Source organism: Rissa tridactyla, chromosome 7, assembly GCF_028500815.1.
Source record: "Rissa tridactyla isolate bRisTri1 chromosome 7, bRisTri1.patW.cur.20221130, whole genome shotgun sequence".
NCBI lineage: Eukaryota > Metazoa > Chordata > Aves > Charadriiformes > Laridae > Rissa > Rissa tridactyla.
The window spans coordinates 445,974-460,733 of record NC_071472.1 but is presented as its reverse complement, the minus strand read 5'-3'; the positions used below and the strand labels follow the sequence as shown (position 1 = coordinate 460,733).

Sequence of the window (14,760 nt, the reverse complement as noted above, 5' to 3'; positions counted from 1 at the left end):
TGGTATATCTTCTTCTTAATGGTATTCCCCTTTACCTTCCAGCACTACCATACAGTGCTCAGATGCTTCTTTTTCTCTGGCATCCAGAACAGAACCAGGACTTGAACTTCTCAGGTTTCCTGGAATAAAGAGCTTTACAGATGTGAAGGCAGGCTTCCTACAGATTTTGTCAGATGCATAATATACGCTCTAGTGAACAATCATATCAATATAAAAATCACTGAACATATGGCTGCCTTCACTAATTGTTCTTCTCCATGCTTTAAATACTTAACAAGAACATTCTTTGCAACATTATTAACTTTATGCTGAACTAAAAACCCAGGACATGGGGAAAAAAAAATGTAAAGCATGGATTAATAAAAAATAAGTCATATACCTGCACCAGAATATTTGTTGTCTCCATCATGCTCCTGTAGCATTTAAAAATAGCTATATTGACTCAGTTGAAAAATATATTTCCTATCTGTAACTGAGCTTTAGAAAACAGCAATAGTATTTCACATTCAATTACCAGGTGTAAAAACAGTATTGGTTTATATCAGTAGCCACAAATTACTAATTCTGACATTTGGAAATGAGCAATAATGGAGATAAGGTGGATAAGGGAAAATACTGCAGTCTCATGAGCAACAGATTTAACAACACAGATATATGAATTAAAACATGATACATGAGGAAGATATTCCATATGCCTGTGTGCTGAAGTGCTTGTTTTAGATGTGGATTATGCATGATGTATAATTATGCTAACAACTATTAGCTAGATCAGATCGAGTAATCAGACAGTCTGCTCGGAAACATGTTGATTCTTGTTTCTGCCAAGTGACTTTTCAAACTTTGCAATCAGGTAGTAACTTGCCTGTAGAATGTAGATTCTAAAGGAGGAATTCTCACCAAAGGTGAAAGCATTCCAGAGCACTACGAGCACCGCTCAAAAAAATTTCCTATGACTAGTCTCTTTATCATTGTTAAAATTCTGTGTCTGCCCCCAGACTGCCCCTCTGTGCTTTATTTATTTTAATTTTCTCACTCTCGCTTTTTTTCAGATCTATTTCTTCCTTATCCTGCTAGCAGATTCAGCAGCATCTCCGAGATACCTCCTTTTCCTATGTGAATTCTAGGCCCACTCCCAAAAAAGTTAAGTAGGCTGTGTCAGCACATTAAAATAACAGCTATTTACAGAAACTATCCACTGGGGAAGGTTCTGTCTGATCTGAGTAGGTAAATTCTAATGGGGCCTTAAATTTGAAATGAAAGCACCACAGATGGGAATCACCACCACAACTTTCCAAAACATGTCAATAATGAAATACGTAAGCTCACGGCTCTGTTACAATGTCTGCCTGAGAACTATGCTGCTGCTGGGAGAAGGAATGATATAAGGATTTAATACGTTTGCTATTGCATGCTTCAACTTCTAGGACTGAAACCTGGAGACAATACCTAATAGTGACTAGCATGCAAATAAAAAAAAAGAAAACTTCCGATACCTAACCAGTGTAAAGAGATACTGACTTTGGTTAATTTGTCATTGCTATTAGCAGATGGAGAGAAAATAAATGTTGTATTAAGGAAAAGCTCCTGAATCATTCAGCTCTGATATGAGGAGGTTAGCATACCCAAGTTCATGTAAATAAACTGAAAAATCAATATTTCTCTGCTGATAAGAAATATTTCTCTGTAACACTAATATGAAAACCCCTTACTACTGAACAAATACTTCAAAAAGTTTCTTTTCTTATCTCTCCTTCATATTGTTTTATCAGAAAGAATTTCTTTCCCCAATCCAAATAGTTGTCATCCATTTGAAGCTAAAATACTTATTGGCAGAGACATGCAGTACTATTGGCTTTAATATTTGCAAAGTAAGTTGCTTTTCTAGGGAGGAAATTGCTGCATTTCAAAGCTATTTCCTGCCTCATACATACAGAACTAAAACATCAAATTGATCTGGTTTGGACTGGATGCCTTGGTTTAGACTTTTTCTGCTCTAAAAATCCCAGCCAACAGTAGTCATCCATAAAAGAGCTGTTGTGCTCTAAATCCCTACTGGTTCCTTACACCATGTTCTCTTCTACTTTTTCCTACTTCATTTCTGATTCTTCTGATTCCACTTAATCACATCCTATTTTTACATTCTCTGTCTCCTTTTTTGGTTTTAATTGTTGAGATCCAAGAATAAGAAAATCCCAAATAAAGCATGAGACTAATGATTTTTTCTTCTTTCATGTTTTGCTTTCAGAATCTCTAAAAGAGCTAATTTTTGTGATTAAATGCTCTGGCACAGCAAAGCAGAACATGTTTACAGCATTCTAGAAAAATCTCTTTGGCATTATGTGTTATGGTTTCAGCAACTGCTTGCAGATAAAATTCACAGAGTCTCATCACAATATATGCAGATTTTGCTCTCTGACTCAGGTTGTTTTTGCGTGCGTCAGGGAACTGTGAGCAATGCTTTCACAGCTGTCTTTTTAAGCCGCCGAGTATTGCAACACAATAAAATAGCAAGTGTTGGTAGTACTCTGATACTGCTTTCTGTTCTCCCTCCCAGCACACATGCATACGTAGGCACACAAATGCACATGCACACACACACCTTTTTTTGCCTTGTCTGGTTAGGGACAGAGTAGGAATGGAGTGGGAACTACCTTCTACTCTACCTGCCCACCATCATACATAATGCCTGGGGACCTGAAGGTACCATTATCTTAACGCAAAAGATTACAATCACTGACAGATTCACGGAAATGCCAAATTTTATGATTTCTTCTACCGTATATTACTGAAACAGAATCTAGCAATACCGTAAGCTAACGTAAGTTAGAAATACTTGTACTTTCAGCCAACCTCCCACAAGGCACGTGTGCTAACACCTGTATCTTCAAATCTTCAGCAGTGTTTCCTGACAAAGGAATGCATTTTACTTTGTCTCCAAAGTGTTTCCCCAATGGCATGTGCCTTTTTGTCTTTCACTACTAAGTGTGCTGGTTTTGGCTGGGGTAGAGTTAATTTTCTTCACAGTAGCTGCTATGGAGCTATGTTTTGGATTTGTGCTGAAAACAGTGTTGATAACACAGAGATGTTTTCATTATTGATGAGCAGCGCTTGCACAGAGTCACAGCCTTTCCTGCTCCTCATCCCTCTCCGGCAACAGGCTGGGGGGCACAGGGAACTGTGAGGGGACACGGCCGGCACAGCCAACCCCAACTGACCAAGGGATGTCCCAGACGACGCAGCATTGTGCTTGGTAATAAAAGCTGGGGGAAGGAGCCGTCAAATGTGGCCAAGAGCACCTGGGGGGTTCAAAAGTTCTGTCACATGAAGGAATACATCCGAACACACGAGCTGAATGTGTAACCTTAGATCCTGTAGGAAACCCAGCTAAAAGAAAATTAAGGAAAAAAAACAATCAACAAAAGCAATGATAAAATTCCAAAAAGATCAATAAAAAACTTGAGACGCATACAAGCGAGAAAAATTCTAAGCAAAATACCACAAAGGAAACTTTGGGCCTATAGCAGTAATTTAAAAAGTCTATGATGAACAACCATGACAAAACAAAGAAAAGGAATAAAGACAGGGCGACCTGGATGGGGTCGGACTGAAGTGACGCCGGTTTGCACCAGAGTGAGATGGGACAGCAGTCAATCGAATACCAACTCCTCAGAGCGTTCATTTTCTCCCTTTACTCCCTTCCCCTTGCCCGCACGGTGCCCTCACGCCGCGGCGCCGCCTCCTCGGCCGGGAGCCGCAGGGACACGGCACCCGGGGCGCCGCTCCCGCCCGGCACCAGAGCGCGCCCCCGGCACCCCGGCCGGGCCCCGCCACGGGCCGTCAGCGCCCGCCCGCCCCTCTGCACCGCCCCTCCCGGCTCCCGCCCGCCCCTCGCCACCGCCCCTCACGGCTCCCGCCCGCCCCTCTGCACCGTCCCTCACGGCTCCCGCCCGCCCCTCTGCACCGCCCCTCCCGGCTCCCGCCCGCCCCTCGCCACCGCCCCTCCCGGCTCCCGCCCGCCCCTCGCCACCGTCCCTCACGGCTCCCGCCCGCCCCTCTGCACCGCCCCTCCCGGCTCCCGCCCGCCCCTCTGCACCGCCCCTCCCGGCTCCCGCCCGCCCCTCTGCACCGCCCCTCCCGGCTCCCGCCCGCCCCTCTGCACCGCCCCTCACGGCTCCCGCCCGCCCCTCTGCACCGCCCCTCCCGGCTCCCGCCCGCCCCTCGCCACCGCCCCTCCCGGCTCCCGCCCGCCCCTCGCCACCGCCCCTCCCGGCTCCCGCCCGCCCCTCGCCACCGCCCCTCCCGGCTCCCGCCCGCCCCTCTGCACCGCCCCTCCCGGCTCCCGCCCGCCCCTCGCCACCGCCCTTCACGGTTCCCGCCCGCCCCTCGCCGCCGCCGCTCCCGATCGCCCCTCGCGCTCAGGTGCCGTCCCCCCGCCGCAGACGGCACCGCTCTCCGGCCCCGCCATGGTGCGGCGAAGGCGCGTCTCGCCGTTCTCGCCGCTGGGCGGGCGCCCTCCTGCAGGTAGGGGCCGGGACCACGGCCGCCCGGGCTCCCTGCGCGGGAAGCGGTGCGGGAAACGTTCCCGCTCCGCGGCGCGGGCGGGCGCCCCCCCGGCCGAGGGAAGCGGCTCCCCCCCGAGGGGCGAGGGCCGCCGGGCAGCGACGGCCCCGTGGCAGCGTGGCGGGGCTCGGAGGGGGCGCGGCCGCCGAAATCAACCGCCCCCCACAGAGGCGGCACCGGGTAGCGCCGGCCGCCGCGGAGCCGCCGCGCCGGGTCGAGCCGCGCTGTTCCGCCGCAGCCGGCGCTCCCACCTTCCGCGGGCTCCTGTTCTGCCCCGGTCGAGGCGGCGGAGCCGAGAGGACGGGCCGGTCCCTGTGCGAGGCAGCGCCGCCGGCCGGGCGCAGGGCGGGGGCTGCTGTGTGGCGGTCGGTCCGGCGGCCGCTCCCTCCTCAGCCCGCCGTGCAGGACCCGCGCTGTGGCCTGGGGTGCTTCCCCTCGGGTCTGGCGGACGGGCGGCGCCGGGCTTTGCCGCTCGCTGCCAGGAATGCGCTATCGGGTAACGGGGACAGAAACAGGTATCGATGTTGTAATGAAATGGGCTTTTTTTATGCGTTCCGGTCTGATTCCTCGCCTCTTAACGGAACGTGAAAATTATTTTCTTTCCCTCTCCACCTCCCCCCGGCGTTCTTGACCCGGGCAGAACGGGGCCTTGCAGCGCCGGCGGCCGAGCCTCAGCGCGGAGCTCCCACCGCGGCTCCGCAACGGGCGGGTGGTTGGTCGTTGGGGGCGTGTAAGTGCGTGCAGGCGGCCGTCAGCTCCTGCGCCCGCCGCTCCGTGACTTGTGTGGAGCGGGGTCTCGAAGCGCAGAGTGTCGGTTCATCTCCCGCGGGGGCCGGGCACACACGGAGCTTCTGCAGCTTTGGCCCGCGCAGCTCCTGCGAAGCCTCTGCTTACTCTGAGGTAATTAGGGTGCGTGTGTCCCCGGTTTATTAGGAGCAGTGACTGCCTTAAGAGCACTTGTGCGTCTCACCGCACCCCTAAAATCTGTTGGCACCTAATTCTTGAATCTTAGATTACATGGCTTTCAGGGCACTTAAAGAAATCAAAAAATTGAACTCTATATTAAAACTTCGATATCTCTTTTAATTGTTTTGAAAAACAAAAAAAAAAATTACAAAACAGATTTCTGGTGCATTCCAGAAGCATCTGTATTTAACGCTTCTGCTGCTATGGGTGTGTATGAGCAGGTTTGACAGCTGCTACTAGCAGCTATTTTCAAGTCAATGAAAAGACTGAAATGAGTCCTGCATTATTTCTAATCCTTATAAATAACTTTCTTCTGTGGGCTTGTTGGTAGTAGACACAATTCCTGATTGGCCACGTAGTGTTTAAATATCTTCTCCTATTTTGTCTCTCTCTCTCCTTCCCGCCCACCCCCCAGCACCCCAGCTCACCCATATGCTTTTTGTAAAGATTCATCGTGTTAAAATGCCTTTGCCTCCCTGTGTGTCTGCATCTCTTCACCTTGCTAAATTAAAACTATAAAAAATGCCCGTATTTAGAAATCACTAATCCTGTACCTGTGTGCTTAGTGATGGTCCTGAACCAAAAGTCATGGATCTAGATTAATTTATGGTTTTTTATCTACTTCCAAAATTTTAGTTGGGTTCCCATTTGCAGTTTAACTCCTTCCAAAAAGCCAAAAAAATCTAAGCACCTAATAAGCTGTGGAAGAATACTTGGGATAACTTGCACTGGTGTTCTGGATGAACTTGTTACAAAAGGGAACATGATGTCAAGACGACATCGGTCTAAGATCTTGAAATATTCCGGGGTGCTTTGGGTTGTTTGTTTGTTTTGTTTAATTTTTTAAATCCTTTGTCGTTGTTTAAAGATGCCTCTCATGTTATCTCCTGCTGACAAAGACAGGTTTCACACCTTGTGAGCTGAGGGTATTTAGAATATTGGTTCTCTTTGCTGGTAGATAATTGGCAATGGTTGGCACTTCCATTTCCGAGGAGACTTTCCATTTTGCAGTTAGACTCCCAAAAGAATTTGGTTCAGCCTAGATCTCTAGTGTATTTGCAGCTGTAAGATGGCTAGGCGATTCATTTTCTGCTTATACAGCAGTATAATTAACTGAATGTAATTTTAAAAAGAAAGGAAAAGCCACATCTAGATATTGCAGAACTCCAGCACTGTAATGCTGCTTTGTACGCGACTGAAGGAGAATTCTTGTTTCTAAAGCTGAACTTGCAACCGGGAAATATAAGGTGAGTAGTCAGATTTGATTAAAAAAGACAGACACATCTGCTGACCCAGAAATGGCCAAATACATTTCTCATGCTATTTAGCTGAGTAATTCATGAAACTTTCTTCCATTTCTTATTCACTCCCATCCCCAAATGCTTGAGTTTGAAAACTCTAGTCTTGATTATTCATAAGAATAGGAACCTTGCTGTAAGATGAAGCAACTTCTTCAAAATAATGAGAAATGCATACTAAGTTCTTTCTTACTCTCGCGGTTTTAAAATTTAAAATACACTCATGAACAGGGAGAAAGCACTTCTTTCAACAAGATGCTTTAGATAACTTGACATGTTCTTTGTTCAGAATTGAATTTTCTGATATCCCTCAGAACTTAAATTGTTATTGTTAGGTCGTCTGTAGCTTAATTAGTGCTAATTGGTTTTGTGATTGGCAGATATCTTAATAAAATATAATTAAACATGTTAGAACACAAGTACAAGATAAGTATGCAGCTGGTTCTTAGCTGCATTATTAGCTTTATTCTAGAATAGCTTGAGCAAATCATGAAACCTTTATTGCTGTTAGTGAGACTGTTTGAAAACCTGGTGGTGTTTAGAGGTTTGTTTGTTTTGCTTATTAAAATTTATAATGGAAGCTGTTACATCTGAGATTTATGGGGGAAGAACGCACATTACTATAATAAGGTGTTAAGATTTAATATAGTTAGCAATGACCAAAACCCCTCTGACTTCTTGATTATAGTATTTGGAAGTTGATTTGAGTATGCGGTGACACAGAAGTTTAAACTTTTTGTTGGATCTCTTTGGCATATTTCTGTGTATGTGTGTGTTCAAAAGTGAAGCATAGTGTTAATATTGTAAGATGATTTCTTGTTAAAAATTATCTGGGGTATAAACATTTTCTTCTTCTCTAAGTGTATGTGATGTAGTATATAATTCTGTAGATATTTTTACATTAACTGTATTTTCTTGCAGTCAAAGCTGGAGGTATGAGAGTGTCTCAAAAGCAAGAACATGGACCTGTTGAGAAAAACACTAAACCTCCAGGAAAAGAAAAAACAAGGTATTGCACCACAGGGCTTGTTCCCCCCTGCCCCATCGTTAAAAGTTCATAGGCAGTGGGGCACATACCTTCTTTTTTGCACAAGTTCCCTTTAAGAGCCTGCAATTCTTTTGGGGCATATCTAGAACTGCATAGTTATTGCAGAGTACTTAGCATCCCTCATAATTGCTGTGATGTTCAGAAACCAGTCACTGTGGCGCTAAGTTTTTGTTTAAAGGAGCCTGATGCAGTGATTTGCTCTTGGAACAAATCTGTGTCCTGATAGCTATGACCTTGCTGTGCAAGGAGGTGGTGTACACATCCTCCTCTACATGATGATTAGGATACTTGTGAGTGTTAAGGAAGTTTCTTTGCCCTGGATTTCCCGTAGCAGAGTCTCAGGCAATAATCCAAAGGGGAAAAAAAAAACTTATTCAAGTGGTAAAGCAGCACGGACAGCTCGAGCTGGGTGCCTCCGGAGAGGGACCCAGAACCAAGAAAATCCTGGGCAATTACAGCCTTGCAAGATGATGGAGAGCGGCCCAGCAATGACTTCAGCCAGCTCCCTCAGCACTCTTGGGTGCATCCCATCGGGGCCCATGGACTTGTGAATATCTAATTGACCTAATTGATCCCTCACTTGATCCTCCTCAACCCAGGGGAAGTCTTCCTCTTTCCCCATTACTTTCCCCAATGCCTGGGATTCCTGAGGGCTGGGCCGAGCAGTAAAGACCGAAGCAAAGAAGGCATTTGGTAACTCTACCTTCTCCGCATCCTCCATCACCATGGCTCCTGTCTCATTCAACAGTGGGCCCACAACTTCTCTGGTCTTCCTTTTGCCTGCAATATACTTGTAGAAGCCCTTCCTGTTGAGCTTGACATCCCTAGCCAGGTTTAATTCCAAGGCGGCCTTGGCTTTCCTCGTTTCATCCCTGCACGCTCTGGCGGCATTCTTGTAATCCTCCCAAGGGGTCAGTCCATTCTTCCACTTACTGTAGACTTCCTTCTTCCACTTGAGCTTTTCAGAAGCTCCTTGCTCAACCATGCAGGTCTCCTGCGTCCCTTGGCCGATTTCCTGCTCTTAGGGATGCACCGATCCTGAGCTTGGAGGAAGTAGTCTTTGAATACCAACCAGCTCTCTTGAGCTGTGGATTACTCCTTCCACTGCTGTGGATTTAGGGACATCAGTTACTTTTTACCTACAAGAAAGGAGCCCCCTGTACAATGGAGTTTTTATAATACCCAGGTAACCATTTAAAAAGCCTGAGTTAGACAGGAGAGGTAAATTGTCCATGTGACTTTGTTCTGAATCCCACTTTTTTTTCCACACCAAGATTTAAGTTGCCTGTATTACTTCTGATAAACAGGTTTACCTCTGGTGCTTCTGAGTAGCTGCTGTCAAGAAGGCTTCCTTTTCAGTTGAATGTCTGTGTGTACGTTGCGATCATAGTATCAGTGTGTCTGACAGTCACTACAAAGTACTGTAATCTAGTAATGTCGCTGTGAAATAGATTGTTTTGCCAGGAGTTAAAAGGGAAGCTTGTGACTAGACTGACAGCTGAACTTAATTTTTGGCCCAAGATGTGATTTTATTTTTTTTTCCTCTAAAATGTTGTAATCAGCTGCATAACTTTTAAATTAACTGGATTCAGCCATATTTAACACTACAACATTGACAATACTTCTTGGCAGGCTACAAAAATCACCACTGTAGGTTTTTGTGTGTGTTTCTCTTTGCTTGCTCGGAGAACACTAACCTAAACTATATGTTTTGGAAGTCAGTGTTACTGGCTCAGCTTTGTTCCTTCCTGTTTACTACTTCTCTGCACCAGAATCGATATAGTATACATACCATGTTGAGGTGATGGATTTCGTTGTCAGGTTGCAATCACGGAAGTCACAGAGAACTTTGTAGTTTAGTAGCTCTCATATACAGACTTGTTGCCTCTAAGTTTCTGACTCAGATGAGATTCAGATCAGGGACAGGATACCATCCAAGGGACCTGGATAAGCTCGAGAAGTGGGTCCGTGTGAACCTCATGGGCTTCAACAAGGCCAAGTGCAGGGTCCTGCATCTGGGTTGGGGCAGCCCCAGGTCTCAGCCCAGGCTGGGGATGGAGGGATGGAGAGCAGCCCTAAGAGAAGGGCTTGGGGGTGCTGCGGGGGAAAAGCTGGCCATGAGCCAGCAATGTGCGCTGGCAGCCCAGAACCCCCCACAGCCTGGGCTGCATCCCCAGCAGCGTGGGCAGCAGGGCCAGGGGGGGATTCTGCCCCTCTGCCCCGCTCTGTGAGACCCCCCTGCAGCGCTGCCTCCAGCGCTGGGGCACCAACAGCAGAAGGACACGGAGCTGTTGGAGCGGGGCCAGAGGAGGGCCTGTTGAGAGATATTAATTTTTTAGCTTAAATAAGGAAGTTTTAATTAGAATAAATTACTTAGCATTATAATATGGTATGATTTATGCTGTTTGCCTAGCTTTACTTGCCATGAGTGGCTAGATTTGCTGAAGTCTTTAGGCTGCAATAGAGGTAATTTTCCTAGCAGCTGGTGCAACACAGATTTTGCATTGTTCTATTCTGAGGCAGCACACCTTTTTTTAAGGATTTAGCTCCAACACATAAATTTCTATTACAAAATGTTTTGTATTAAGTCTGTAAAATGAAAGTGACAAGTGTTTCTGTGAGATGGAAATGCTAAATGATTTTTTCTTTTGCTTTACAGTGCTATTGCTAGTTTTTCAAAATCTCAGAACATGGGCGTCTTGCTAGCAGAAGTGCTGAGCAAAGTAAGTACAGCTGGAAGAACAAGATATGTGTTTGTAAGGGCTTCTCCATAAAGCTAAACATTTTTTAAAAAGAGTGAATTTTCCTTAAATTGCTGTCATCTGATATTTGTAGGTTTGTTATCTATCACTAAATATTCTTGAGATGATCTACTGTTTTTGTAGTGGTTGCGTGGCTGAAGTGCTACATGGCTAAAAAGTAGCCAGGCTTCCCTCCTCACTCTGCTACGTTTGATTCCATTCCTGTTTAACACTAAGTAGCCCTAAGGCAGTTATGTATACCTGTTATGGAAAAGTACAGCAAGATATTAAGGTGTGTCCTTTTTTTAAGTGGTATTTTGATTTAGATTTATTGAAATGTGGGGAAGAATTATCAGTGACATAGGAAGTTTGTGACAGAGCTGAGATTACAACCCAGAACAAAACCTAGTCTTCAGTTCCACTACTGTGGAAGTAGCTTTAATTTCTGTAAGAGTCCACCTTAGAGAAGGAAAAGACGGCTGTTCAAGAGCGGTGGGTAGTCTCGCTGACGAGTGCGGAGTGGATACCAAGGTGGAAGCTAATGCCAAACTACTGTAAGTGATTCCCAAGAGAACAGGCACAGCGTACCCACTGTTGTTGCACACGCAGCTATTTCACCTGAGCCCTGACATTAGACAGTCAAGCATATTATTGACTTCTCCCTTGGAAATACAATGAGGTCATTGAAAATTTGGTGTCACAAAGCTGTTGGAGGACCTTCTATTCATCGTTATGCTTACAACTACTGTCCAGTATCTCTTGCTGGGCCGTCAATTCAGACTTACACCTACACTTGGCAAGAGCTGATTCAACAAGCATCCTTTTAATTTGCGCGCTCATCTGAAGATCTGACAGTTATCATCTGTTTTTCATACACTTGCAGTCTTCATATTCTGAAGCATGCAAGAGTTCCTCATCCATAGGGCTTGTTAAGACATCAGTTGCGTCACTTCAACGATGAGCCTTTCATCAACAGATGTGATTATAGCTTTAGTACGTAGATCTTGAATTTTTGCTTACACTTGTTAAGGAGAACAGATACAACTCATCCTTTTTCTCTTCCACTTGTCCCCATCTCCTCTGTTCTCGCCTACCACTTCCTTCTCCTGGTGGTTTCCAGAATCTCATACATGAAGCTTCCTCAATAGTTCAGAAAGTGATAATTAGATACTGTAATGATGATGATCTGAATCTGGGAAAATAAGAATTTGAAGCCACTTACTGTTAACTCTGGCATACTGATGATCTGCTCTGCTTTCCTTATCTTGACAGCGCATTCTATGAACTAATAAAAAAGGCAGGGAAAAAAACTGCAATAGCTCGCTGAAGGTAGACAGGCTCATATCACTTTGAAAACAGAAATTATACTTAAATGTACAGAGTAAGCAGGACTTTTATGTATTGATCACTTGAACTTATTGTGGAGTTAGGTTTTACTACTGTTCTTAACCTACCTTCATATGATGGAATTTAGGAAGAGAATAGCAGAAAAGCTGTATTCTATCACAACAACTTTTCACCCCCCCCTCTAATGTTACAGATGAGCCACAAAATTCATGCAGCAGCATTACAAGTGACTCACCGAAAACCACAGCCTGCCTTGGAGAAGTTCGTACTGCCTAAAAGAATTTACATTATTCAACAGCCACGGAAATGTTAAGATACTCATTAAAATACTCACGTTTACTTAAAAGTGAGTTTCTATTCTAAATAGCACACTGTTGTAAAATGATCAAAAGCTATGTGCCTTGTATCTTACTGTATTTCTGTTACTGCCAATAAAACACTTTATAAGAAGAGTTGCTAAATGAACTCGGGATTTATTAAAATATCATGGCTCTGTCTAACCCGGTTTTACTAGTGTACGGTGGTTACTCTGTGCTAAGAGGTCCAACGGCTTCACTTACTGTGTGAATTTTGGCTGAAGTACTCTCAGCCCTCTTTTCGTGTTTTAATTTAATGATGACAAAGCTGAAGTGAACATGATCCGAAACAAGCAGGTCACAACTGAAAGGCACGTTTCTTGTTTTAGTTTAGGCTGAGGTGTTGCAGGCTGAATGTATGCCTTAGGCTTTTTGCATAATTAGAAACTTCAGAAAGTCCTGGGAAAGATTTCCGTGCAGTGGAAAAAAATTTTTTTTCTTGTATTTCTTTGTGTGAGGATGTGCATCTGGTCCACAGAGGTTCCTCTGCTGGGCTGCAGCCAGCAGGAAGAGGCAAGTGAGGATGGGAACCCCCTTGTGCTGGGGAGGAGAGCAGGGAAGTGCTGCCCCGGGCCGCAGCTCTGGGAGCGGGCGGATGGGAGGGAGGGCTCCAGTGCAGGGCACAGTGATGGAGTAGGGAGGCTAAGGCCGTCGAACGGGGTACAAGGCGAAGCAACGAGACTGAGCATGGACTGGTACTAGCAGGGTCTGGAGGGGTCAGGCTTCATACCAGGGTACCCTGGTGCCCGGCCTGCTCCTGCTGCCAGTGACAGAGAATGGAAACATCCGTCCTGCCCAGCACAGGGACGGTACTCGCCTCCTGCTGCTGGATGGGTGGGTAGCTCCATGACTTCTCGCTTGGAATTTAATTCTGCTGGGACTGCTTTTTTTTAAGGTAGTGATTGCAGATGAATATGCTGCTAAATTTGTAGTCAAGGAGTCCAAATAGACTTAATATTAAAGGTGATGCTCAAAAAATGCTTATATTGTCAATGATGCTTTTTTTTATAGTGTGCTTTCCACATGACCACAGTGGAAATCTATTACAAACAGATGAAACGCACTCTCTCTTCTCCTTCTTATATAGAGGGATCCCAGGGGGGACACCCAGAATTAGTGTTACCATTGAAGATGAATGTCTGCTTCATGTCATCCATTCATAAAATGTAATTACTTTGTGTTGATTAAATATTAACTTATGATCACAGGAGGCGGTGATTAGTAGCATGTGCAATAAATAATTTGGTTGCACCTTGAATAAATAGCAAAAAAAAAAAAAATAGTGCTGCTCCTGTGAAGAAGTATGTCTCTCTTCTCCCATGTTCCTTAACTGACTGGTAGCTACTTGTAAAATATTGTCACTGTTATCCTGGACGACAACAGCGAAATACTTTATGGATTTTTGAGTTGTAGGTACAGGATTTGGAAAACAGCTATTTCTGCGTTTATATCCTATATAGCACACCTGCCACGCTCCAGGCTGACTGCATAGGAATGAATGTCAATATGAAGGTAAATGAGGAAACGTGACTTGAGTTCAAGCTGTCCATCGTGCCTGAAATGATGATTCAAGGCCAAAAATAGCACTTTGTGCTCTAACATGTCAGTGGCTAATACATGCTTCCTGCAGAAGGAATATTTGTAAAATCTTTATAATTCTAATCTTTATCCTTGTTGTTTCTGAAGAAAAGGGCTAGTGAAAAATTCTAGGATCTGATTCCGAGGGCCCTTATGAACATGACTTTCTGTGAAGGAATCTGCTTCTGAAAACTTACTTATATTCTGGCCAAGGATTTAATGCAAAATGAGACCTTGTAGGAAAAGGATTGTCTTTTCCTGAGTTATACCCAGCCTTCGCCCAGACGCCAGATTAACTCGACACCCGATTGTCCTGCCCAATTTGTGCTGAAGGTACCCCCGTGCAGAGGAGCCATCTGAGCAGCCTTTGCCGGTGCCCGAAGGGACGGAACATGTCCTGGCACACACAGGTGAGCTGCACCCTGCCGCGGGGAGCCACCCGAATGCTGGGGGCATGGGGATGCCTGGGGTCCCTGCTGCTCTCCCGCAGCCCCAGCAGGCTGTTAGTGTCCCAGCGGGGACTACTGGGACTGTCCTGCTGTCCATCACACGGTGGGAACCGCACCTGCCACTGCCCTGCTTCATCGTGGCAGTTGTGTGAGCACCACTGACGTGGCTGCAAGCGGCAGCAGACAAACCAAAGGACCTGACTGCCCTTCCCTTAGCTCCTTACTTGATTTTGCGCTTTGGCTGTTGGGGTTTTTTTGATAGTTATTTAAACTGTTTAAAGTAGCTGCTATAGGAAATTACTTTTTGTGACATCAGTCGCTTATAGATGTCATAGTTCTGCTTAAAAGGTCCTGTATATTGCTCTGTGCAGTGCATGTTTAGCAAGTTCTATATTATATAGATGAATTAAATATTCA

At 45.5% G+C, this 14,760-nt stretch overlaps 1 protein-coding gene across 1 annotated transcript; it reads left to right on the top strand.

Moving 5' to 3' along the window:
- The first annotated feature begins 4,344 nt into the window (after positions 1–4,344).
- Positions 4,345–12,421, top strand: DAPL1 (death associated protein like 1). Its single transcript, XM_054209065.1, has 4 exons — positions 4,345–4,521; positions 7,746–7,833; positions 10,532–10,595; positions 12,154–12,421. The coding sequence occupies exons 1-4, from the start codon at positions 4,464–4,466 to the stop codon at positions 12,271–12,273; spliced, it is 330 nt and encodes a 109-aa protein (XP_054065040.1). The 5' UTR covers positions 4,345–4,463; the 3' UTR covers positions 12,274–12,421.
- Positions 12,422–14,760: the final 2,339 nt, after the last annotated feature.

Excerpts from the sequence above, each read along its gene's own strand:
- DAPL1 (XM_054209065.1), top strand. The coding sequence starts at position 4,464 with ATGGTGCGGCGAAGGCGCGTCTCGCCGTTCTCGCCGCTGGGCGGGCGC. Across the intron at positions 7,834-10,531 it reads CCAGGAAAAGAAAAAACAAG|TGCTATTGCTAGTTTTTCAA; the intron begins GTATTGCACCAC and ends TTTGCTTTACAG. Across the intron at positions 10,596-12,153 it reads TAGCAGAAGTGCTGAGCAAA|ATGAGCCACAAAATTCATGC; the intron begins GTAAGTACAGCT and ends CTAATGTTACAG.